Genomic DNA, 26,617 nt, shown 5'->3' with positions numbered 1-26,617 from the left:
CTCATTAGAGGTTGAGTCCTTGCCCTGTAGGCTGAGACCATGTTTCATTTACTGAACAAATTAATACTAAGCACCAGTTCTATACGTATGTGGTGAATAAAACATATTGTCTCTTGTCCTCATAGCACTTACGACCTAACAAGGAGAACACTGAACAAACCAACAATTAGCTATGTAATTAGAAACTGTAGTAAGTATTAAAAAGGAAAGGAACAGAAGCTCACGGAAAGAATAAAAAGACAGTTAATTTAAAAAAAAAAAAACCAACCCCAAAAAATCCCAACAAAGAAAAAAGACAGCTAATTTCAACTGGAGAGGGAAGAGACAATAAAGACCTTTTTGAAGAATTGGCACATTCATTTTTCTGTTCTCAATATCAAGCATATTAGTGGTGTAGCAAAAGTGCTTGATGAATGTATGATGAAGAAATGGAGTGATGTTTAAGAAAACTTACCAGTAGGAGTGGTTACCAGTTTTGTTGTCATAATTGCACCGTTACTGCTAACCACCATTATAGGGGAATTACTACTGGTGGGTAGAGTTGCCGTCACTGGTTTGGGTAAGATTTTACTTGGTTGAACCTGTTGTGTGATGATTTTAACACCTTTGAAAGAAGAATAATAAATCTCAGTACACGTTATTTTTAAAAACATGTCCCTTAACATTTACCCAAGAGGGCAGTAGTCTCACACATTTATATATGCCTGCTTTTTCCATATGATAAAACTCTTTAACCTTTTATTCTTCAAACTTCTCTTCCCTAAATTTCTCTCATTTTAGGAAATAAAAACCTACTAATAAAATGTTTAGAAAAACAATTTGTGTCTGTATCTATGATTTCAAATCAAATAAAATCTAAAATTAACCACGGGACCTCAACTTTTATAGGTAAATAAACAATCTGGCACAAGCAAACACTTAGGATAAAGGGACAAAGATAGGAAGTAGGAAAAAACCCATAATTATTATCTATATTAATAGACAGTAATATATACTTCTAGTTTGAACCAAGATTTTCTATAACCTCTTATATTATAAAAGGTGCCAAAATTAATAAAGAGCAAAAATTCTTTCTGAAATCTTTAAGTTGCCTTCTTTAAAAATACTTTCACTCACTTTGTCAAATATAAAATAAAGGACCTATAAAACAATAATATCATAAAATATGCACGGACAAGAACTTGACAGCAATGTACAACAACAAGAAAAAAGTGTTAGCATGCCAATGTTGGGGCATATTTTATACTTTTAAAATGTGAATTTAAATGTTACATTTGCCACATTAACTTGCTAAAAATGAAATGCAAACTGCTAATTTAAGTATTATTTTTAATGACTGATGATTAAGGAAGAAAAACTGCCAACATGTCCTACCCCCACTGCCTAAGATTAATTTCAGTTAAATAATTATGGGATAGGATATTTTGCTATAAAAAAACAGAACTGTATTATTAATTTTTTTAAAAAAAGATTTAGATTAAAACACTAGGAAGTAGACAAATTCACTTACCTGGTAGTTTTATATACCGTTAAACTTCTTATAATCAACAAAAAAGCTAGAATTATGGCATAATACGGGAAGTTACTTATTCTCTGTGACTCAAGGGTAAATAGCAAATGGAAAAATCGCTATTCAATAAAATCTATGCACTATCACAGCAGGCAAGGTGATAAAGGTCACAGGGACACTCAGACACTGGTTCTCCTGAGACCCCCTAAAATTTAATTTTATTCTTGTATAGTAGAATATATTATTTATTCCACAAAGTATTATATTTTATTTATTCCAGAAAACATTATATTTTATTCTTTTATAGGAATGGGTGGAAGAATAAATGAATTAACGTTTACACAGAACTCCACCCAAAAAAAACTTTTTTAAAAAAAATCTCACTCATGCCCTTGAGTGTCCAGATGGAAAAGCCTCACAGCCGAGTCTCCAGTGAGTTTTCAGAGGCTCTGAATAGCATGGGAGGCCACTTTCATCTTTCTCTCTTGGAGTCACTGATGGATTAGAACTGTCCGAAAGGTGCCACCTTTGGGTTAACAGTGCAACCCCCTACCGACTACACTGCCAGAAAAAAAAAAAAAGAAAAAAAATTGAGTCTGTAGTACTAAAAAACAAGACTGCTCTCTCCTCCCCTTTGCTAGTTCACTGAGCTGAAGACTGAACTCTAGAGTCAAGATCACAGGATTTCAGAGTGCAAAAAATATGTGTTAAGAATGTTGATATTATTCACTGTTGGTGGCAGTGTAAAATGGTGCAACCACTATGGAAGGCTGTATGGCGCTTTCTCAAAAAGTTGGAAATCGAAATACCATTTGACTCAGCAGTTCCACTGCTGGGAATTTACCCTAAAAAATCCACCACCGCCACCCAAGGAGATATATGCACACCCATGTTTATTGTGGCTTTGTTTGCAATTGCAAAGAGCTGGAAACAACCCAAGTGCCCATCAAGAAACGAATGGATAGAGAAGCTGTAGTATATTCACACAATGGAATCCTACACTGCATTGAAAAACAAGGAACTCATGAAATATTATGCAAAATGGATGACCCTGGAGGACATGTTGAGTGAAATATCTCAGTCACAGATGGACAAATATTGCATAGGGCCACCGTTATAAAGCAGGACTGACATCACCATTGAGGGAAGACAGAAAAGGAGGGGAGGAATGATATATATTGCATTTTAACAGATGAGGGAGAGAACTGTTTAAAAAGGATATATGATTGGGTATTATTGTCATGACAGAAGTCCAGAGTGAAGGCTGTATAGTGAAGTGAACTTGGGGGGGAGGGATTGAATAACAATGAAAGAGTTTTCCTTTTTCTTTTCAAGAAGAGTGATTTGGGGGGGAGGGGTGAACAGGGAGAAAAGTGCAACAATGAATGACTGGAAACCCTAGGTCTCTGTAAACTTTCATTAAATTAATAAAAAAAATTTAAAAAAAAGAATGTTGATATTATGATTTCCCCCATTCTTAAAAACAATGAGAGATGGAGAAGAGATTGTTAACAATTTCTGCCTGTGCGGCTCTGGCCTTCACCATCACGGTTCCATCTTCATGAGGCACTTGCTGTGCCTAAGGCTGCAACGTTGGCCCCAACCAGGACGTGAGCATGACTGTGGAGGTGAGTGTAGAAGGCAAGGAAGACAGCTCTGGAGAAGCAAAATATTCTGCCATCTACTCCCTATTGAAACAAATAAACTCTTTTTGAACCATCTGGAGGAAAGGAACGACCCTCTCCACACCCACCTCCAGGAGCTGCTCGAGTCCAACTGGCAAACATGCATCCAGTCCCAGCTGCAGCTTGAGGAGGCTTCCAGTTATGCCACCCAGTAGAGTCTATGAGAGCCCAAGCAGACCCTGAGTCGGCTCCTGGGCCTGGACACTAATCACCTGGCTTGGGTACCTTCTCAAGGGTTGGCCTTTGGATCCTCTAGTGGGCTTATATTATCTAAGCCACCCTCTTAGCACTCCCCTTGGGTTGTCTGAGCCAACAAACACACCACTACCACTGCCTAATGTCCCCTCCTGAAGCCAAGTTATAGGCTTGCAGGCTACTCACACTCCCTGCCTGAGCACTCCCCACTCTCCCTAGGCCTTGAGTGTCTATATTAAACAGGTCTCTCTAACACTAAAAAACCCCACTTAAAAAACAAAACTAAGCCTGCTAAAAAAAGCCCAGCTTGCTCAGCTCCACAATCAACACTCTTGGCACCAGGAGGCAGGAAATCAAAAGGTGAATTGCATTAAGGAAAATCTGCCATCAGAGTACTATGGTGCAACATCAATCTAGAGACTAAAGTGCACCTGACCCAGGCCATGGTCATCATCATTACTCACTATACATCAGAGAGCTGGACAATGACTAGGGATGACAGAAGAAGAATTGATGTTTTTGAATTGCAGTGCTGGAGAAGAGTCTTGAACATACCAAGGACCACCAAAAGAACAAGCAGGTCTGTCTTGGAGAGGGTGAAACCAAGTTTTTCCTTGGAGGCTAGGATTTTGAAGCTCTGTCTCACATACTTTGGCTATATGGCCAGAAGCGCCAATCCTTGGAGAAGTGCAAGCTTAGAAGAGTGGAGGGACAGCACCAGAAAGGAAGACCCCAGATGAGACAGACTGACACAGTAAACTGGAATAATGGTGCCAGATGTGTCAAACTCAGACTGGCTCAGGATATAGCTGGCTTTAGAGCTGTTGTATTTAGGGTCGCAAGAGTCACAGGCAACCTGATGGCACATATCAACAACAATAATGTTATATCTGATACACTGACTTCCCAAATATAAAAGTGTTATGCTAACTAGTAGTAACACTTAACTGAAAGGAAATTTGGGGAGTAGTTTATCTATTGTTTAGCAGTTTCAATAAGAAGGATTTTTTCCTAAGAAGAACAAGACTTCAAGTGGCAAGACACTGCACTGCAATCCCAGAGGTATGCAGTTCAAATCCACCAGATGCTCTGCTGGAGAAGGAGGGGGCAAGCTCCTCCTGTACCAGTCAGATCTGATTTGACGGTACATGTAAAAATAATACAATAAAAAAAAAAGTTAAAAAAAAAAAGAACAAGACTTCATCATTTCTCTTTTAACTCCAGGCCACCTGTTGCTAAGGCTAAGCCCTAGTGAAGTACACCCAAGAGGTAGGTGTTTCTCTTTTCCATTAGGCCCCTATCTACAAAAGTGAGGCTCTATCTTGGATATGCTAACAGTGCAAATCCTGAAGTCTTGATAACTTTGGCCCAAGTGGCAATGATTCCATGAAAGGAAAGATCAACCAAGAGAACCTCTGACTGCTAACCTCAATCCTAAAAGTGCTCCAATTCCAAAGTGCGGGGTTTCATTCAAAAAGACACCTGCCATTTCCCCATCCTGAACTGCCAGAGGAATTAACATCATTTACAACAGAGATTACTCATTCACTGCTGTTAAGTCAGAACGATCCATAGCTGACCCTACACAGAGTTTCTGACACTGTAAATCACATAGAAGATTATCTATCTTACTCACATCAAGATGCTGGAGGACTCAAACCACCAAAGTGGCACAGACTCAGTGTTAGCAGCATAACTCCCTCAGGCTACAACCTTTATAACAGAGAAGTTCAAAATTAAGGGCATTCTTAAAAACAATGGAGGTTGTGGTGGAAGGTAATGGGAAAAGACTCAGGGATTTAATGAAGAACAGACCAAAACTTTCAGTTATATAGTTTATAAGAGAGAATAGGGGAATAAGGCAAATGGGAAGAGCCTTGCTGAGGTTAGAACATAATTTTAAAAAAAGAAAATGATAAAAATCAGTCTACCAGGAAGATGTAACATTTCTAAATATGTGGCATCCAAAAAAAAGAAAAATATGACATCCAATGATAGAGGACTGATGATAATATGAGGAAAAAAAAACCTGAAAGTTGCTTTTGGGATACTGAAATACAACAATGGGCTTAATTATAGCTGTTTGTTGTTAAGTGCAGTCGAGTCAAGCACAACTCATAGCAACCCTATAAAAAACGATCAGAACCCTGTTCCATGATCATTTCTCTAATATTCATAGTGTTTCCAAAGGCATGTTGTTTAGGCAGTAGATGCCAATCCTGCTTCCAAGCCTGTCTTAGTTTCAGCACTTAAAACAATGTGGTCTTGACAGAGAGACAGAAAAACCGAACAGTGACACCGAAGCCAACACCTTGAAATATACTGATACAAATATTCCCAACTGATATTTTTACCAACAGGCAAACATAACTTAAAAAAGAAAAACAGCCTTTTCAACAAATTGTGCTAGAAGCAGTCTAGAACCTATATTAAAAAAAAATGAAAGAAAACTTAACCCAAATATTACATCTTATATAGAAACACACAAGAGGCCACATATTTAAATATAAAACTTAGAGAGAAAAATGTAGGGGAAAATCACCAAGTCCTAGGACTAAGAATAGACTTGACACCAAAAGTATGATTCATAATAGAAAAAGGCCAAATAAATTTAATTTCATCAAAAACCACATTTGTGAACAAAACCCAGTCCCATTACTGATATTTGGTTAATGACACACTCCTTTTCTAAACTATGTTGTTTAAGATTTCTAAAAGTATTAATGGTCGGCAACTCTGAAACTGAGGATCTTAACATGGATTAGAAAAACACAGAACATTGAGGTTTGAATAAATCTAGAAAAGTTTTTAACAGTATTTTTACATAGATCAAAACAGAACCCAAACAATACCAAAAAAGATTAGGCCACATGGCTTATATTGGCCATAATAAATTGTGCAATATTAATATAACTTAATATACCGTTTTGGAGCTCTGGTGGTCTAGTGGTAAGAAACTGCGCTGCAATCCAGAAAGCAAGCGGTTCCAGGCTACCAGTGGCTCCATGGGAGAAGGGTGGGCAGTCTCCTCCCTTGTGATTAACTGCCTCTGAAAACCCCATGGAGGGTCAGCTGTGTGTCAGTTCTGGCTCTATAGTACAACAACATACTATTTTACTAGAAATTTTTCAGGCTCTCTCATCCCTATTGTTTCACTGAAAGGATTTCAAATTCATTTTGTTTTATTTTTAAAAAAATAACTCTCTAAAAAGATAAAAAGAAAAAACAAAAACCAAAAAAAAAAAAATAACTCTCAAATTTATTGACATTTAGTTGGAACCTACTCACAGCTGACCCTCCAGTAGGTTTTCAGATGTTGCTATGTACATGGGAAGAGGCTGCCCTTCTTTCTTCCAAGCAGCAGCTTATGGATATATTAAGCATGTTATAAGGCTTTTTCATTTCCCTATATCTTCTTTGTCTTTCAATTAAATATCCTTATGATGTTATGACCCATAGTTACTGACTCAACCTCTGAGTTCCCATTTTACTGGAGATGGTTTGAAAAACTGCCAAATTAATACCTTTATGTCTACCTCACAATACTAGTTCTAAAACACAAGGTCTCTAAACCAACTGTTCCACTGCCAATTCTAACTCCAATTAGCTCCGGGAGCATAGTTCTAAAATTTGGGTTTGCTTCAGTGACTTTTTATTGCTTCTGAAATTTTATTAGGAAAAAACTCTTTTTGTTCCATAAGCTGTTTTTCATCCTTTTCTATTCCCAATCCCTAATTCTCCCTATACTTAAATATTTCTAAAAGGAGAGTCTCAAATTACATATTAGAAAGACTTTGGTGCTTAAGAAAATGTATATGGAAGTAAATCTATACCAACTAGCAGTCTTCAGAACAGGTGATAAGGGAAAGATGACCATATTTTTATATTTTTCAGTTACCTGACTCCTGTTTGATTTGGATTGTAGGCTTGATACCAGGTGGCAAAGAAGACTGCTGAGGCTGTTGCTGATGGGACACTGGAGCGGGCTGGGCCACCTGTTGTGTTGGTTGCTGCACTTGATGTAACTGCTGCTTAGGAGACTGTTGATGCTGTTTGGGAAACTGTGCAAGAATCTGAGTGGGTGCGCCCACAATGCTTTTGGGGGAAGGAAGTCTGGTTGATGCCATTTTGATTGCTGATGTAGATACACCTGTTGACAAATAGGGTAAAGAAGATCTAGAAGTAAAAGACAATTAACATTGCTTCCAGGCACTGTACTAGATAATAATTTACAAATTTAACAAATCAATAAAAATTAAGGTTTATTGAGCACCTAGAAAGACACAATAGGTGGTTCTTTATATATTTGATATTTAGTCCTCAAACCCTGCAAGAAAGGATTATGTTTCTAGATTTTTTTTTTAAAAAAAGAAACCCAACTGATTTTTTTCCTTGCTAATGACAGAACAAAGATTCTCACCACTGGGCCAATTGGCAGCATCAGTATGAATGTTGAAGAGATTGAGATAGTTAACAGTTTTAGTTTACTTGGCTCCACAGTCAACACTCTTGGTAACAGCAGCCAGGAAATCAGGAGACGAATTGCATTGGGAAAGTCAGCTGTGAGGGACCTCTCAAGAGTACTGAAGTGCCACGACGTCAGGCTGGAGACTAAGGTGCGCCTGATCCAGGCTATAGTCTTTGCAATTACGTGCTATGCACTGGAGAGTTGGACAGTGAATAGGGATAACAGAAAGAGAATTGATGCCTTTGAGTTGTGGTGCTGGAGAAGAGTGTTGAATATACCATGAACTGCTAGGAGAACAAAAAGGTTTGTTCTGGAGAAGGTGAAGCCAGAATGTTCCCTGGAGTCAAGGATTCTGAAGCTTCGTCTGACATACTTTGGGCATGTTGCAAGGAGGGACAGGTCCTTGGAGAGGGACATCATGTTCGGGAGAGTGGAGGGACGGCGCAGGAGAGGAAGACCCTCGATGAGATGGATTGATTCTGTGAGTGGAGTGGTGGGAATGAATGTGTTTGAGACAGTGAGATTGGCACAGGATAGAATGGCATTTAGGGCTCTGGTACATGGGGTCACTATGAGTCGCAAATGACTCTATGGCACATACCAACAAAAACAATGGTAGGAACCAAAGTATCAGGTAAAATATTCACAAATCTGTTCTCAACAGATATTTCCATTAGAAAATCAAAGTTCTCACTGTGAACAATATGGGGAAAAACCAGACAAATTGAGTACTGAATATGAGAAATACTACTTTTCAGATTCAAATGAGCCAATTTGAACATGTTGCTGCTGTGTACTGTAGAATTGGAATCGTCCCATAGCTGACCCTCTTGCATGTTTTCAGCGGTAAATAATCACATAGGAGATTACCCATCCTTCTCCCACAGAGCAGCTGGTAGCCTCTAAATGCATGCTTTCGGGATTGTTGCGCAGCATCTTATCACTAGGCCACTAGAGCTCTAACTTTACCATACTATATGATAAAAAATAAGATTTTAATCTACTATCATTAGATAATAAGGTTGGCACAGGAGACAGCAGGGTTCAGGGTTGCTGTACATAGGGTCACTATGAGTCTCAAGCAACTTGATGACATCTATTGTTGTTAACAATAACAATTTTGTTATTGTTAGGTGTCATCGGGTCGAGTACAACTCATAGCAACCCTGTGAACAGATGTGAACCCTGTCCTATTGTGTGCCATCCTCACACTTCCTGACACAGTAGAGCCCATTGCAGTAGTCACCGTGTCAATCTACCCGGTCAAGAATCATCCTCTCCTTCGCTGATCCTCTACCCTTCTAAGCATCTTGTCCCTCTCCAAGGAAGAGCCCCTCTTAGCAACATGCCCAAAGTTTGTGAGATGAAGCCTCATCATTCTTGCCTACAAAAAGCACTCCAGCGGCATCCTCTCCAAGACATATTTGTTTGTTCTTTTGGCAGTCCACGGGATGCTCAATGCTCTTCTCTAACACCACAGCTCAAAGGCATCAATTCTTCCGTCATCCCTATTCATTGTCCAGCTCTCAGATGCATAGCATGTGATCACAAAGATCATGGCCTGAATGAGATGCGCCTTAGTCCTCAAACTGACATCATTACTCCTCAATACTCAGAGTTTTATTCTCTCTCCATACTTACATAATCTCATAATCTGTATGCTAAGCAAATTATTCAAAAAGCTGGACTCTATTAAGAGGAAAGTGGTATCAGGATTGGAGGGAGACTCACCAATAACCTGCATGCATTATGCAGATGACAAAATCTTGCTAGTTGATAGTGAGGAAGACTTGAAGCACTTGTTGCAGAAGACCAAGGAATGCAGTCTTCAATATGGAATGCATCTCAATGTCAAGAAAACAAAGATTCTTACTATTGGACCAAATGGCAACATAATGATGGATGAAGAAGAGATTTTAACTATCAAGAACTTCATCTTACTTGGATCCACAGTTAACATCCTTGGTGCCAGCAGTCAGGAAATAAGGAGACATACTGCACTGGGGACTTCTCCAAACTACTGAAGGGTATTAATATCAGTTTGAGGATTAGCTTATTGACTATATAAATAACTTGAAATCATACCTTATCCTCACGTAAAAAGTCTCTGGGAAAATAGAAGAAAATGAAACCTGTGGAAGTTACTCTCTGTAGGCTTCATCTTCCTTATGTGTTAAATTTTTCTTATACATCTTGCTGTGTGAATGAAGATCATAGACTGTTAAAAAGGAATGTTTACTGCCTCTGACAATCCACTGGAGGGCCAGCTATGAGTTGGTTTCAGCTTGACAGTACACAGATCAAGAAGCATGCATATGAAGAGAATGAGAGAATATTACATGGTTTAAAAAATCAGGAAAGGTGTCAAGGTTGTATCTTTTCACCATATCTATTAAAACTATATACTGAGCCAATTATCAAAGAAGGTAGTATATGAAGAAGAATGAGGTAACAGGTCTGGAGGAAGACTCTTCAATAACCTATGGCGATTTGCAGATGACAGACACACTTACTGGAAATTAAGACTTGAAGCACTGACTGCTGAAGATCAAAAACCAAAGCTTTCAATATGGATTATACCTCAACATAAGGAAAACAAAAATCTTCAAAATTGGAATAAAGAACATCACGACAAACAGAGGAATGACTGCACTTGTCGAGTATTTTGTTGTACTTAAATATACGTTTTCCACTCATGGAAAATAAGGATCAAGAAATCAAACAACTACTTGCACTGGACAATGTGCTACAAAGTAGATCTTAAAAGTGCTGTTTGTTAAGAAACACACAATATCACTCATAAAATGTTCATTCCCTCTACTTCCCAAAACAGTCAGATGTGAATCTTCTGAATTTGTAATTTTTAATTTTATTAAAATATATGGAACAGGAGAACATGTTAAACACCACTACAGGAATTAAGTCAGAAAAAGACAAACTGTGGATTAACTCTCAGGAAAAATGTTTGTTCAACAAATAAACCACAGGGAAAATAAAAAAGAAGATAAACCAGTAAGTTAAAAGGCATTCACACACAAATCACTGGACAGGATACAATTCAAAATATCTAGTTAAAAAAAAATGAGATAATTAAGGAAATTTGGACACTAACTGGATTTTACTATATTCACATCCATAAATTACTGTTAAAAATTTAGGTGTGAAAAATGGCACTGTCGTGATCTCTCTTTTAGCGTTACATACTTAGATATTATATCTGGGATTTACTTACATTTCAGGGCAGGGGTGTGTACAGGGAAATCGCTGGCTTGAGTGGGAGAATTTTACAGAGATGAAGCAAAATTAGCAATTAGCTAGGTCTTAAAAGTTGTTGCAGGTGGGTAATGAGCACAAGAGGTTCATTTCACTATGCTATTTTTGCATGCCTGAAATGTTCTATAAGAAAAAAATTTTAATTCTCTTTTCCTTTAGATGATCACTCAGAATAACCATTTTAACTGATCCCATTTTAGAATTCCAAGTATTAAGGCATTTCCCCCCTTTAGTATAGCATGAGTCGATCATCCGCAATCCCTGGGAACCCTTTCAAGACCTAAAAACATGGAATCAATAAGTTAGTTTTGCTAAGATTCTTCCTTCTCCTCCTACCATAGCCACTCTTAGAATAATCAGAAATAGATCTCAAGGGAGCTCTGGTGGCCTAGTGGCAAGAAGCTGTGCTGCAATTGCAAAAGAGTGTGGTTCGAATCCACCAGATGCTCCACTGGAGAAGGAGGGGCAATCTCCTATGCCCGTTGGATCTGATTTGACAGTATACAACAAGAACAAAAAAAGAAAGAAAAAGAAATATATCTCAGCTTTAAAACAGTCTGATTCTAGTCCCAAATAAAGGAAAACACTGAATAATATCTTGTACCCAAGGGACATGTTTTGGTTAGGTGCTGTCACATCAAGTATGACTTAAGTACCCTATGAACAACAAATCTGAACCCTGTCCTGTCTTGTGCCCTTCTCATCATTTCTAACTCACTTGCAGCAGTCACTGTGTCTATCCATCTCATTGCAGGTCTTCCTCTCTTTTGCTGACCCTCAACCTGGCCAACCATGATATTCCTTTCCAAGGAATAGCTTCTCCTAGCATATGCCCAAAGTATGAGAGACAAAGCTTTGCCATCTTTGCTTTCAAGGAGCAATCTGACTGCACCATCTCTAAGACACATGTTTGTTCTTTTGGCCGTCCATAGTATATTCAGTACTCTTCTCCAACACCATAGCTCAAAGGCATCAATTATTCTTTCATTATCCATATTCATTGTCCAGCTGTCAGAATATGTGGCAGGTGATTAAAAAGACCATGGCCCGAATTAGGTGCACTTAAGCCTTCAGACTGACATCACAGCTCTTCAGCATTTTGGTGAGATCCCTTACTTGCTCAATGCAATACATCTCCTGATCTCCCTGACTGCTGAGACCAAGGGTACTGATCACTGTGTCAAGCAAGATGAAATCACTGACAACTTCAATTCTTTCTCCATCTAGCATTATGTTGCCTATGAGCTATTAAATAAGCTTTAAAGTCAGAATTGTAACAGATGGCAGTCTGTGTATTGCCATTTGCTGCTGCTAACCCAAAGGCTATACCTCTCTTGCATTTCAAACTCACCAGTAGCTCTGTGGGGAAAAGACAGGCCATCTCTTCTGTTGCAATTTATCGCCTTGGAAACCCCCTAGTTGTCCAACTCAATAGCAATGAGTTGGTTCCAATTCATTAGCAAGGAGCAGTAAGTGAGTCAAAATTTATCTTTTGAAAAAATAAAATACCTCAAGTTCTTAGCACTAATAAGACTTTAATTAACTCAGGAAGTCAAAACAATTATCATAATTTCCTTGAATACCCACATTCAGAAAAACACTGTTTTTCTATGAGTACTTTCATTACTAGTTTATAAACTGATATATTTTGAATTCCCAGTATATATTATAGTTCCAGTTTTACCCCTATTTTAGTCAAGAAAAATATAATGAAAACTAATACCAAGTACTATCTATGTTTCTTCTATGCTACAAATATGACCATAATTCTATTAATAGATGCTTTCCTCTAATCTGTCTTAAGACTGACCAACATTCTGAAAATAAAATTTCATACAGAATGTTACCTGACCTTCATATGAGAGACACACAAAGACAAGAAAGAGAGTTAAATTTATCGAAGATGGAATATGGGCTTCTATATTTTTCTTCCTCTCTTATTAAGTGGCAATTATTCAACTCATTTCTCCATAAGCATTCAGTTTTTCTCTCCTTTAACACCTCACCATCAGCCACGCATATAGAACTCTAATTCAGATGACTAAAGATAAGGTGAATGGAAGAGCCTTGAAATCATTCTTCTTAGCATAAAGAAACTTACTTTGTAGAGGTTGTCTATTTATTCCTGCTTCTAGAGAAATTCTAGTCATTTAATTTCTCAAGTTCCTCCTAAAAATATTTCAGTATATTAGGCATATTTACATAGTCCTTTGAAATCTACTGTGACAGGATATAATTTATATTTTGTGAAAAGTTAATTTCCTAGGTGATTATACACTATGAATTGTCTTTTAAAAAAAATTAGGTAAATATATTAAGCTGGGCTTTATGAAGAGGAATGTGCCATCATGAACTGAGGAAAGACTCACTAATAACCTGCGTTATGTAGATGACCCAACCTTGCTGGCTGAAAGGGAGGAGAACTTGAAGTACTTATTGCAGAAGATGAAAGAATGCAGCCTTCAATATAGATTGCAATCTCAATGTAAAAAAACAAACAAACATAGATTCTTACCACTGCACCTATGGACAATATCATGATGGATGGAGAGGAGACTGAAAATGTCAACAGCTTCATCTTGGTTGGATCTACAATTAACACCCTTGGTATCAGGAGTAATGAAATAAGGAGACACATTGTCCTGGGAAATCTGTAGTTAGGGATCTCTCCAAATTACTGAGAAGTAATGATGTGAGTTTGAGGACTAAGGTGCATATGATTCAGGCCATAGTCTTTCCAATCACTTGCTATACATCTAAGAGCTAGCCAGTGAATAAGGATGACAGAATAAGAATTGACGCCTTTGAGGTGTGGTGTTGAAGAGCACTGAACATCCCATGGACAGCCAAAAGGACAAACAAATATGCTGTGTAGAGGGTGCAGTCAGAGTGCACTTTGGAGGCAAGAATGATGAGGATTTGTCTCACATACTTTGGGTATGTTGCTAGGAGGGGCTGTTCTTTGAAGAGGGACATGATGTTAAAAAGGGTAGAGGGTCGGCAAAGGAGAGGAAAACTCTCAACCAAGTGGAATGACATGGAGATTGCCACAAAGGGCTCTTGTGTGTCAGGAAGTGTGAGGATGGCACAGGATAGAACAGGGTTAAGATCTTTTGTTCATAGGGTCGCTATGAGTCATACTTGACTTGACAGCAGTGAACAATAACAAGCATATTAAAGGAATAAAACTAAACAGTTCACCATCTTGACATCAAACTGGGGAGAGGGTTCGTAATCTCTAATATAACAGTAGTTGTTATGTGCCTTCGAGCTGAAATCAACTAAAAGCTGATACCCTCCAGCAGGTTTTCAAAGGCAGTAAATCACATGAGAAGACTGCCCATAGCAGCTGGTAGATTTGAACCACATGTGATTGGGTTAGCAATGCAGCTTCTAACTCATCAGCAGTGGAGACTTTTCTACTCAAAACACAAAAAACACCAAGAGTTTTTTCCAAATTCCCATATAGTAACAGGAGAGACTTACATGGTAAATCATCACTCACCTTGTGCTACTGTTGACATGACTACAGATGGTGTGGAAGATACTACAGCTGTTACTGCAACTGTGTTAGGAATAGGTGATAGCGTAGAATTACTGCTGCCACTGCTGCTGCTACTGACCAGAGAAGACTGTGAAGCAGTTATAACCACTGGTGGCTTCTGGGTTGTAGAAGCAATGACTGATGTTGGTACAAGCTTAGTGACTGCTGCATAATTATGGGATTTGGAGAGAATGTTGGGCACGAAGGTTGAACTTGGTGACGTAGTCACTATAATAACCTACAGAAGGAAAAATAAGTTATTTTCATGTACCTAATAGACTATACAAGTAATGTATATAGGCTTATAATGATAAAGAATTTAAAAATAGCTTATGGAACAATAATAAGTAATTTAACAGAGGGATAAATAATTAAAAATATGGCTTTTTCTTTACTAGTGTCTAAAGAGGAGAAAACAGTCCATAGGGGCATAGGGCCATGAGTGTCTCTCTGAAAGGGCCAGAGGGGGTAAGAATAACATAGCACCTCACCATCCTATAGGAGAAAGTAGATACAGAGCCCATACCCCAGCACCATGGTGCCTCTAGAGCCACACCAACAGCAAGAGGTTCATTTATTTGTTGCTGACTCACAGACTCAATTGTGGTGCTGAGAATGGGGTTTATTAGAGAAGTGAGTGGGGGAGACAAAGAATATCTCACAATACAAGTCCAGGCTTTAGCCCAAGAGTTTCAAGGCACAATTCCTTAACAAGTCCAGGCTCTGGTTTCAGTTCAGCAATCAAATCCAAATCATCCAGCAAGGTTTGCCTCAGAGCAGTTACAAGTCAGCTTCTCCTTCAAACATCTAGCAAGAACAGCCAAACCTTTAACTGTGGCCAGCACAAATACAAGAACCCTCAGGTCACAACTTGTCAGTTTCTTTACAGCAATGTCATAGTATCTCCACCACCAGGATCAGGCTCTCACCACTCCCTGGTAGCCATAAACCTTACTTGCCTCAAGTCTTTCTCACCTCAAGTCTTGCTGCCCAGTATGGAATACATTCTTTCTCTTATCCTAGACCCACAGCTAATGCTGATTTATAAGACCATGCATGTATAGTTAAAAAAGGCCAACTTTCAGGTTAAAACTACAACTAATATTCACCAAAAAGTATTTAAAAGCAGTAATTCTTGTTTATCAAGTATTTTAAAGGATAATATTCAATGCCATATTAGTTATAGCATGGTAAGCATTTCAATGCACTGCTTAGGTAGTTACAAATTGGTATAATCCTTCAAGAAAGCTACTTGGACATTCATTTATAAGTATTTATGGAACATCTATTGTATGCCAGGCATGATTCTGGTGGCAGGGAATAGATCAATGAATAAAACAGAAAAATCTTATATTCTCATTGACTTAACATTCACTAGTGAGGGGAAAGTAGGCCAATAATAAATATATGACATAGGATGAAAAATGGAAGAAGAGTAAGGCAATAGAGGGTGATAAAAGTCATATACCATTTTCATAGGGGAGTCAAGGAAGACCTCTCTGACATTTGAGTAGAGATCAAAAGTTGAGATGTGAACCCTACTGCTACTAAGGAAAGAATATTTACTCACAGCTTCAGAGGGAGGAAACCAAAAATAAAACAAAACCTCAAATTCCCTGCCACCAAGGTTATTCTGACTCACAGTGATCCCAACAGGGTTTCTGAGGTTACAAATCTTAAGAGGAGACTACCATCTTTCCCCCTGAGCCACTGGTGTATTCAAGTCACCAGTGATGTGTGGTCTTTTCGGTAGCAACACAACATGCTATGGACCACACCACCAGATTTTCTCACCTAAAGCACAGGGGATAGTAAATACAAAGGCTCTGAGGTGGAAGCTAACTTGGTACATTTTAAGAAACTTCGAAGAGCTAACAAATGAGATTAGAATTTAAAAATGGAGAGTAGAAAAGAAATTCAAAGTAATTGACGACTCTATCATATAAAATAATGTTAGTCTATATTCTTGATGTGATAAAAACGGCACTTTACCTCTGTGATCTCCCCACACACAACCTATAATCTCAGTTAAATTATGGGGGTAAAAATTGGACAATTTTTCAATAAGTGGCATCCTACAAAATCCTCAACCAGTATTTCTTAAAATGAGGAAAATCCAAAAAACTTTCACAGCCAAGAGAAATCTAAGACATGAAAAGTAAATGTAGTAAGTATCCTGGGTGGGATATGGAACAGAAAAAGACACCAAGTAAGAATTAGCAAATCCAAATAAACCATAGAGTTTAATGAATTAAGAATACACTTTTATTGATTCTTAATTCTGACAAATGTACCAAACAAAGAATAGTGGTAAGAATAGAGAAATCTGTGTGCAAGACATATGAGAATGTTGTACTATATCTGTAAATCTAAAACATAAAGAGATGAGAAGTACAGTAAGCCAGGAAAGGGAAGCACAAGTAGACATATTAAGAGGTTTCTGCAGTAAATCAGCCAGAGGAGTTGGTACAAAATATTTTTGTAAATGTGGTGAGAAGTGAGCCAATTCTGAGCATATTCCTAAAGGCAAAATCAATATAATTTTTCAGGGGTTATTACAGAAAACAGAAAAAAAAAGAGTCAAGAAAATGACTTTAAGATTTAGTCAGGGAAAAAAATTAGCAAGCAAAGTTCTGGAGAGCTAAGGTTTATTATTCAAAATAATCATTCCTAGCCAAAAGATTAACTGTTTATTTTATTGTATTAAGGAGAGAGGATGCTATGTGGATGGGTGGGAATATGCAAATGAATATGTTAACCTCACCACAAAGGAACTGGCTAATTTCAAGATTCTACAAGGAGACTGGCTAGTCTTGCCAACGAATTGAGCAAGCTTGACTGAGAGACAAACAGTTCTGGCACCACTGAAAAGAAAGCAAGATACCATAGGACACCGTTCCTGCTCTAGCAGCTACACCTATGGCAGCAACACCAATGGCCAAACTGGAGACCTGACATGAGATGGGACCTTGAAGGGGGAAGGCCAATATTGGTAAGACTGAGAACTTTCCTGTACAATTGGGAGTGGAAAGCCAATATTGGCAGGACTGAGAACTCGGGAACACTGACGTGAAGGTTCATACCTAAGCTGTGCATATTTCAGGAGCTATCTTGACTGTATTGTAATTAATCTGGATTATAATCTATTGACTTCCCCAATATAGTTCTACGTAGTCTGTGACCTATCACATAGGATAATGGACCCAGCAAAACAGTATGACTGGTGTTAAGATGAGCAGAAAGAGGCACAGCAGCATAGGGCTCATGTTTAACCTCATGGGAATTTGCTTTGTGTTACTGATATTGTTAAAGAGGACAGTTTGCCTTTGTAAAGTTGGTAAAGGTCAGATAGGGTTGTCCCCACATGGCCTTTACCATTTCAACAATAATGAAGTAAGTAAGTAGTAAGCCAAAAGTAGTCCTGGGCTTAAGGTAAGGGTCCATTACAACTTCAGACTAATTGAATTCTTTTTTTTCTTTCTTCTTGTATGTATAGTCGAATTGGACCCGATCGGCACAGAATGAGATTGCCCCTTCCTCTCCAGCAGAATATCCGGTGGATTTGAACTGTGTGCCTTCAGGCAGCCTAATTAAATTCTGATATAAGCTGAACATACTTTATTTTTGTTTTATTAGTCCTGCCTTTTATTAACAATACCTTTATAAATTTGATCTTTATCTTTAGTAATTAGAAACCTTACTATAAAGTTACATATATATTTTAATACTAAAAAATACATGTCATACAAATGTACTTCCATGATAAGGGCCAAATGGACAGTGTTGGCATTTTGTCAGTTGTGGTAATTACCACATTTGTGAAAAGTTTTAAATCACCTGTAGTAAACCTGAGAATGAGGATAATAATGTTACTATTCAAAAAATCAGTAAGAGTAGTTTATACTGTCCTTATCACAGCTTCTCGAATTTGCCTAGCAACTTCAATAAACTATTCAATGTTTAAGTCCATGTTTTCAAGCAAGTGAAGCTCTTCTTTTAGTGTAGGAAAAACCTCTAGCTAATCCTTTCACTATAAAACCTGTTCACAACTTCTATCATTATTCCTTCTCTAGCTCATTTCTTTTTCTTCAGCATTTTTGCTTCACAAGTTAGTAAATCCTGATTTGTCAACCCCCTTTTTTGCAATACATGAACTACTCCAAAGTAATAACATAAAGTTCTAAATTCCACATTCCTGCCATATAGATTGCTTTTCCACCGATCTCTCCCACCATTTTAAAGTTCAGGCTGCTTTGAAGGAAATGGCAAAAAATAAGGCTCCAGGAATAGATGGTATACCAATTGACATATTTCAGTTAACAGATGCTGCCCTGGACGTGCTCACCAAGTTGTGCCAAGAAATCTGGAGAACGACCACTTGGCCAACTGACTGGAAGAGATCGCTATTTCTTCCTATCCCAAAGAAAGGTGACCCGACAGAATGTGGAAACTACAGAACAGTCTCATTGATTTCACATGCAAGCAAGATTCTACTGAAGATTATCTAAAAATGACTGGAACAGCACATCAACAGAGAACTACCAGAAGTCCAGGCTGGGTTTAGAAGGGGTCGTGGTACTAGAGATATTGTAGCTGATGTTAGATGGATCTTAGCTGAAAGCAGGGAATTCCAGAGGAATGTCTATCTGTGTTTCATTGACTATGAAAAGGCATTTGACTGTGTAGATCATAACAAACTATGGCTGACTCTGAGAAGAATGGGAATCCCAGAACACTTGATAGTTCTAATGTGAAACCTATAGTTGGGCCAGGAGGCAGTCGTCAGAACAGAGCAAGGGAACACTGCATGGTTCAAAATTGGGAAGGGCGTACGCCAGGGATGCATCCTATCTCCATACCTTTTCAACCTGTATGCAGAACAGATCATCCGGGAGGCTGGGCTCTATGAGGAGAAATGTGGGGTCAAGATTGGTGGGCGATCTATCAACAATCTGCATTATGCAGATGACACAACCCTGCTTGCTGAAACTGAGGAGGACCTGAAGCACCTGCTGCAGAGGGTCAAGGAGTGTAGCCTCCAATACGGATTGAGGCTCAATGTCAAGAAGACAAAGATTCTCACCACTGGGCCAATTGATAGCATCAGGATGGATGGTGAAGAGATTGAGATTGTTCACAGCTTTAGTTTCCTTGGCTCCACAGTCAACACTCTCGGCACCAATAGCCAGGAAATTAAAAGGCGCATTGCCATGGGAAAGTCTGCTGTTAAGGACCTCTCCAAAGTACTGAAGAGCAATGGTGTCTCTCTGGAGACTAACGTGCGTCTGATACAGGCTATGGTCTTTGCAATCACTGTTATGCATCAGAGAGTTGGACAATGACCAAGGAGGATAGAAGGAGAATTGATGCCTTTGAGCTGTGGTGCTGGAGAAGAGTATTGAGAATACCATGGACTACTAGGAAAACAAACAGATTTGTCCTGGAAAGGGTTAAACCGGGTGGCTCCTTGGAGGCAAGGATTCTGAGGCTCCGTCTAACATACTTTGGACATGTTGTGAGGAGAGACCGGTCCTTAGAGATGGACATCATGCTTGGGAGGGTGGAGGGACAGCACAGGAGAGGAAGGCCCTCTATGAGGTGGATTGATTCAGTGACTGGGATAATTGGGATGGGAGTGTCAGAGACAATGGGATTGGCACAGGACAGAGCGGAGTTTAGGGCTGTTGTACATAGGGTCGCTGAGTCGCAAGCGACTCGGCGGCACATAACAATAACAACATTGTTTCTTTTCATCAACATTATTTCCACTTTTTAAAAATGACTGAAAAGACAGTTTAATAAGACCACTTGGTGGTTATTCCGACCCACTCAGTGGCCTGAACAGTGGGGGCTGCAGACCAGTTTTCAGTTGCAGGAGAACTGCTGAATAGGCACAGAGGGCACCTGCAGGTCTTCAGACCAGTCTGCAGCCTCAGGCTGAGCAGCAGGAAATTCAGGAGCAGTGGCCGTCCATTCTCCCTGAAACTCCTCCTTTTCAGCAGCATCCAGCTCTCCCTTTTCAATCTCTTCCAGATGAGGCATGACCTCCCACAGGTGCTCTGGGAGATTGTGTGACACATGAGCAGGATTTCTGGGCCAGCATCTAGCACATAAGACTCGTGGAGTGAGCTCTCTTGTTGTTGCATGGGATAGTAACGTTTACATAATGCAGAGGAGAATCTGTCACACAGGCAATGGTGGAAAAGTTAAGACACTTCTGTCAGAGGCTGGTGGTCAGCCCTGGGATCAATAATCAACAGAAGACAAGGCTCCTGAAAGGTTGCCTGGATCTGATTAGTGGAAGTTCCAGAACTGAAGTGCCCAGTGATAGGAGTGGCTTCAGAAGCAACAGCAAACTTCTGAACAGATCTCTAGCCAATATTTCTGAAGGATACTGACAGTGCAGTGACAGCAGTTGGATTTTCAGTGGCAGCAATGGCCCAAGGAGCCAAGAGAAGCTTCTCTCAGGTCCTCTTCAGGTTTATGATGTAGATGCCATCATTCTTCCTTTAGTAGATGTACCGTTCCATTTGGAAGTCAAGGCTGGTGTCACCCAAGTGTGTTCCTACTGCAAGAAATTTGACGACATACTCTTCCTTCACCTGCAGGACATCAAGGGCTCTGGACATTGCTGAAGTCTCCCCTTTAAGTTACAAAAGGAACCAGGACAACGCCATATGAACTCTTCAATGGGTAGTATGGAAAGCCGTCATATTATTCTGATCAACTACTTAGAGTACATTCATGGAACACAGCAATTATATCCATATACCCGGCAGGCATTTCTTGAATTTCCTTTCAGATTCACTGATACTTTACAGGGACTATCTACATATAATTAAGAGACAAAAATAGTATAGGCAAAGGGAAGTTGCTGTAGTTCAGTGACACTGAATCTTCTACCATTCATCGGGACTCTATGAACAACTGGAATTTTGCCTTACCCTGCACCATCCTTATTCTCTCCACAATGTTCAAGCCCACTGTCGCACTCTGTGTCAATCCATCTCATTGGTGTTCCTCTCCTTCACTAACCTGCCACTTTCCACAGAAAGACTCTTTTTCCAAAGGACTGGCCCCTCCTGACATATCCCATAGTATGTGAGACCGTTTTACCATACTTACCTCTAAGGTACACCCCAGAAATACTTCCAAGACAAATTTGTTTATTCTTTGACAATCTTGATATATTCAATACTCTTCACCAACAGTACAATTCAAACAAAACAATTCTTTGGTCTTCCTTATTCACTGTCCAACTTCGAGGTGTATATGAAGCAACTGAAAATATCATGCCTTGGATACGGCACACTTTAGTCATTAAGCTAACATTCTTGCTCTTTAGTACTTTAAAGATGTCCCTGACAGCAGATTCTCCTGATACATCATTTGATTTTTACCGCTGCTACCATGGTGTTGATTGTGGATCCAAGCAAAATGAAATAGTTAATGTCAGTTTTTTCTCCATCTATCCTGATGTTGACACTAGTCCAGTGCAGTAGTGACGGCAATCTGAACTTTGCCAACTGCGAACTAATACTAGTGGCTTCCTGAAGCAAAGTGCTTATGAGGACTTTATAGTACAGATGAGGACTAAACTAGGTTTGGCAGAAAATACACGCCAGAGCCATGCTCTTTTTAATCACTTGATACACAACTGAGAGCTGAACGATGAATAAGGATTATAGAAGAAAAACTGAAGCCTTTGAATTGTGGTGCTAGAAAAAGAGTACTGAATACTCTATGGACTGCCAAAAGAATAAACAGATAGGTCTTGAAGAAGGTGTAATGAGAGTACTCCTTGGAGGCAAAGACAGTAAATCTTTGTCTCATACTCTGGACATGCTGCTAGAAGCTATTCCTTGGAAGGAGACATCATGCTTGAAAAGGTAGAAGTTTGGTGAAAGAAGGAAGACCTTAAGAAGACAGACAGACTCGATGACTGTAGCAATGGGCTCAAGTGTGTCAGAATTGATGAAGATGGCACAGAACAGGATAGGGTTCAGGTCTACTGTTCAAAGGGTTGCTTATGAGTTGTACCTGACTTAAGAGCACCTAATAACAACAATAAAGCAAGGGAAGGGGGAGTGTTCACACTATGTTAAATATTTGGAATACAGTCAAGTAGTAACAAAATTGATGATACTGAACTAGTTTTCTGGTGGTGTTAGGTGTCATTGAGTCAAATATGAAAAAACTATTTTCCATTAATAAGTATTTTCCATGAATCACCTCATTTCATTATCCTAGAAACTCTAAGAGATAAATTCTGAATCTACAACCAGGAGAATATAAAACAGAAGAATAGGACCTGCTAAGAATCAAATCCCTATGCACATCCAAAAACTTCTCCAACAGGGTAAAAATGGAAGCCACATACTGGGAAAAAGTATTTGGTAATGACAAGTCAGATAAGGGACTTATATCTAGAATTTATAAAATACTTGAGCACCACAACAAGATAAAGGTAAATAATCCAACTGAAAAATGGGCACAGGACATGAATAGACACTTCACCAAAGAAGACATTCAGATGGCCAACATGCACATGAAGAAATGTTCAAAATCCCTAGCTCTATCTAAGAGAGATGCAAATCAAAACAACTATGAGCTATCATCTCAACCCAGTCAGAATAGCAAAATTTAACAGAACAGCAAGCAACAAATGCGGGCAAGGTTGTGGAGAAACTGGAACCCTTATTCACAGTTGGTGGGAGTGTAAAATGGTGCAACCACTATGGAAGGCAGTATGGCGCTTTCTCAAAAAGTTGCAAACAGAGATACCGTTTAATCCAGCAATTCCACTACTGGGAATATATCCCAAAGAGACCATAACTGACATCCAAGCAGATATATGCACACCCATGTTTATGGCGGCTCTGTTCACAATAGCAAGGAGTTGGAAACAACTCAGGTGCCCATCAACAAACAAATGGATAGAGAAGCTGTGGTATATTCACACAATGGAATACTATGCTGCATTGAAAAACAAGGAACTCATGCAGTATTATTCAAAATGGGTGATCCTGGAGGACATTATGCTGAGTGAAATATCTCAGTCGCAAAAGGACAAATATTGCATGGTGCCACTGTTGTAAAATGGGACTGATATCAGGGTTGGGGTAAGAGTGAGAAAAACTGGATAAATGGTGTATACTGCACTGAAACAGATGAGGGACTGAATAATTTAAAAGCAATGTACGATAGGGTCTTATGGTTATCACAAGAGTCCACAAATAAGGTTGCATAGTGGAATGTACTTGGGGTGGTGGGAGGGGTGCGGGGGGATTGTGTACCAGGGAGGGAGTGTTTCTTTTACTTTTGAAAGAGAGGAGCGAACTGGGGGGGGGCGGTGCGGGGGTTGGGCGGGGAGAGAAGTGCAGCAATGGATGAATGGAAATCCAAAATCTCTGTAAAAGCTCATTAAAATTATTTAAAAAAATATAAAGCTTAAGAAGAAAAAAAAAAAAAGAGACAAATTCTGTTATTATCTTTGTTTTATAGGGAAACCAGAATGCAAAAAAAAGTGGCAGAACCAAGACTAGAACAAGACTGATTCATTCATTGCACAAATATTTCTCACACCTACATATAGCAGGCATTATTCTAAACAATAAAAAACAGTAATGAATAATGTCAAGTCCCTATTCTTAGTAGCTTATAAAAGGCAAACAAATATGGTAGAAATAGAAATTTGTAATATCATGCCAATTAATTATAAATAAATAAAAATCAGTAAGAGAATAGAAGCAAAACTGTTTTCCATCTGTATGTAAAACAGATCATCCGGGAGGCTGGACTTTATGAGGAATGTGACATCCAGACTGGAGAAGATTCATCAACAATCTGCATTATGCACATGACACAACCTTGGTTGCTAAAACTGAGGAAGACCTGAAGCATCTACTGCAGGTCAAGGACTGTAGTCTTCAATATAGCCTGAAAGTCAACATCAAGAAGAAAAAGATTTTCACCACTGGGCCAACTAGCCAAAATAAGCTAAATAATTTTAATTATTAAAAAGGATGATAACCCCTTATATATAGTTTCCAGGAAATGAGATTCTTTCAAATTAAAGTTCTATCATGAGACTGAAGGCTCAAAGATAGGAAAAGCCATAACTAGGCAGAAAAGCTCATCTTCATTCTTCCTCCAAATCTTTCTACTAAAGTATGAAAGAATTTTTTAAAGGAACAAAGATATATAAATCTGAAAGGCTAGAACAGAAAAGAGCTAACAGTTATAATTTATTTGTAAATATAAAATGAACAGACAAGTAGTAACTGATTTAACATATCCATGAAAGCAAAAACAAGACAATCTGCATCAGGGAATACAGACAAACTTGAAATTTGAGGGAAGCAAGGACTCTTGAGGTGGGGGTCAAAGTGAGGTGGTTATTCTTTCATTATGCTGATTTTGATGGGAAAATTAGCTGAAAACTGTGCATAAGTAGTATTTTGATCCCCAGTATTCCCTCTGACCTTAAAGGAAAACTAAAAACAGATTAAAGTTTAATAGTAATCTTCAATATGCATTGAAGCTCAACATCAAGAAGACAAAGATTCTCACCACTGGGCCAATTGGTAGCACCATAACAGATAGGGAAGAGACGGAGGTTGTTGACAATTACAGCTTTTACCTATATCATCTCATTGTGTTGACATCCAAAAACCCTGTAACATAGAGTTTCGATTGTTTTCTCTATTTTATAGATGAGAAAGCACAGCTGTAAACTTTTGTTTCCCCACAGTCATAAAGCTAATAGAATTGGTAAGTATAGAAGAAAAATAAACAAATGGAAAATGGCAAAGAGAAAAGATAAGAAAATGAGTGGATCAACACAGGAGGTTCAACAATCTAAGTAACAGGAAATCCAAAAATCAGAAAAGGGGAAAAATAATCAAATAATTTAAGAAGTTTCTCAGAATTGAAAGGACATTTGTGTTCTAATTGTAAGGTCTTTGGAAGCAGGAGTGGCAACCGCTTCCTAAACAACATGCCTCTGGAAACTCTATGAACTTTGAGAAACGATGATAGTTAATAGAAAGGCTTCAGGTATTTTGTCCATAGGGTCACTAACAGTTGTGCTCGACTTGACAGCAATTAACAATTTAGTGTCTGTCCAAATGAGTCAACAGAGGATCACACCAAAGAAAAGTTAATTTGAAAGTTCTGAATTCTTAAGGTCAAAGAGAAGCTCTTAAGAGTTTTCAAAGACAAAACAGGATTTAAAAATAGAATTTCTTTTCGCTAAAGCTATCCTGGAAGCTAGAAGTCAAAGAATTAATATTTTCAAAATTTTCTGGGAAAATTACTTCTAACTAGAATAATTTGCCTAGGCAAAAGCATCAATAAAGAGGTAATGGTGGAAGGTAGAAGGGAGTAGGATAAAAGGCAAGATTTCAAAGATTCACTTTCCATTCAAGTCATATAGAGAGTTCTAGTGCTGTAACACTGGACGTGCTCACCAAGTTGTGCCAAGAAATCTGGAGAACGACCACTTGGTCAACTGACCGGAAGAGATCTATATTTGTTCCCATGCCAAAGAAAGGTGATCCAACAGAGTGTGGAAACTATAGAACAATCTCACTGATTTCACATGCAAACAAGATTCTACTGAAGATTATCTAAAAATGACTGGTACAGCACATCACCAGAGAACTGCCAGAAGTCCAGGCTGGGTTTAGAAGGGGTCGTGGTACTAGGAATATTGTCACTGATGTTAGATGGATCTTAGCTGAAAGCAGGGAATTCCAGAGGAATGTCTATCTGTGTTTCATTGACTATGAAAAGGCATTTGACTGTGTAGATCATAACAAACTATGGCTGACTCTGAGAAGAATGGGAATCCCAGAACACTTGATAGTTCTAATGTGAAACCTATAGTTGGGCCAGGAGGCAGTCGTCAGAACAGAGCAAGGGAACACTGCATGGTTCAA

At 38.7% G+C, this 26,617-nt stretch overlaps 1 protein-coding gene and 1 pseudogene across 5 annotated transcripts in view; one reads left to right on the top strand and one right to left on the bottom strand.

The window, feature by feature from the left end:
• Window positions 1-26,617, bottom strand: part of LOC102853403 (chromosome unknown open reading frame, human C11orf30) — a 98,245-nt gene that overhangs the window by 38,561 nt on the left and 33,067 nt on the right. For 4 of the 5 annotated variants that reach the window (XM_006882869.1, XM_006882866.1, XM_006882867.1 and 1 more), the window contains 3 exons: window positions 14,637-14,913; window positions 7,289-7,540; window positions 455-604 (listed from right to left, as the gene is read on the bottom strand). In XM_006882869.1, the coding sequence (XP_006882931.1) occupies window positions 455-604; window positions 7,289-7,540; window positions 14,637-14,913 (679 nt within the window). The remainder of the gene's footprint in view (window positions 1-454; window positions 605-7,288; window positions 7,541-14,636; window positions 14,914-26,617) is intronic. The other variant, XM_006882870.1, reaches the window with a different exon arrangement.
• Window positions 1,897-3,350, top strand: LOC102874781 (annotated as a pseudogene).

This window comes from Elephantulus edwardii, unplaced genomic scaffold (genome assembly GCF_000299155.1).
Source record: "Elephantulus edwardii isolate Elephantulus edwardi_28Jun2011 unplaced genomic scaffold, EleEdw1.0 scaffold00025, whole genome shotgun sequence".
Classification (NCBI taxonomy): domain Eukaryota; kingdom Metazoa; phylum Chordata; class Mammalia; order Macroscelidea; family Macroscelididae; genus Elephantulus; species Elephantulus edwardii.
This window is presented reverse-complemented; position numbering and strand designations above follow the sequence as displayed.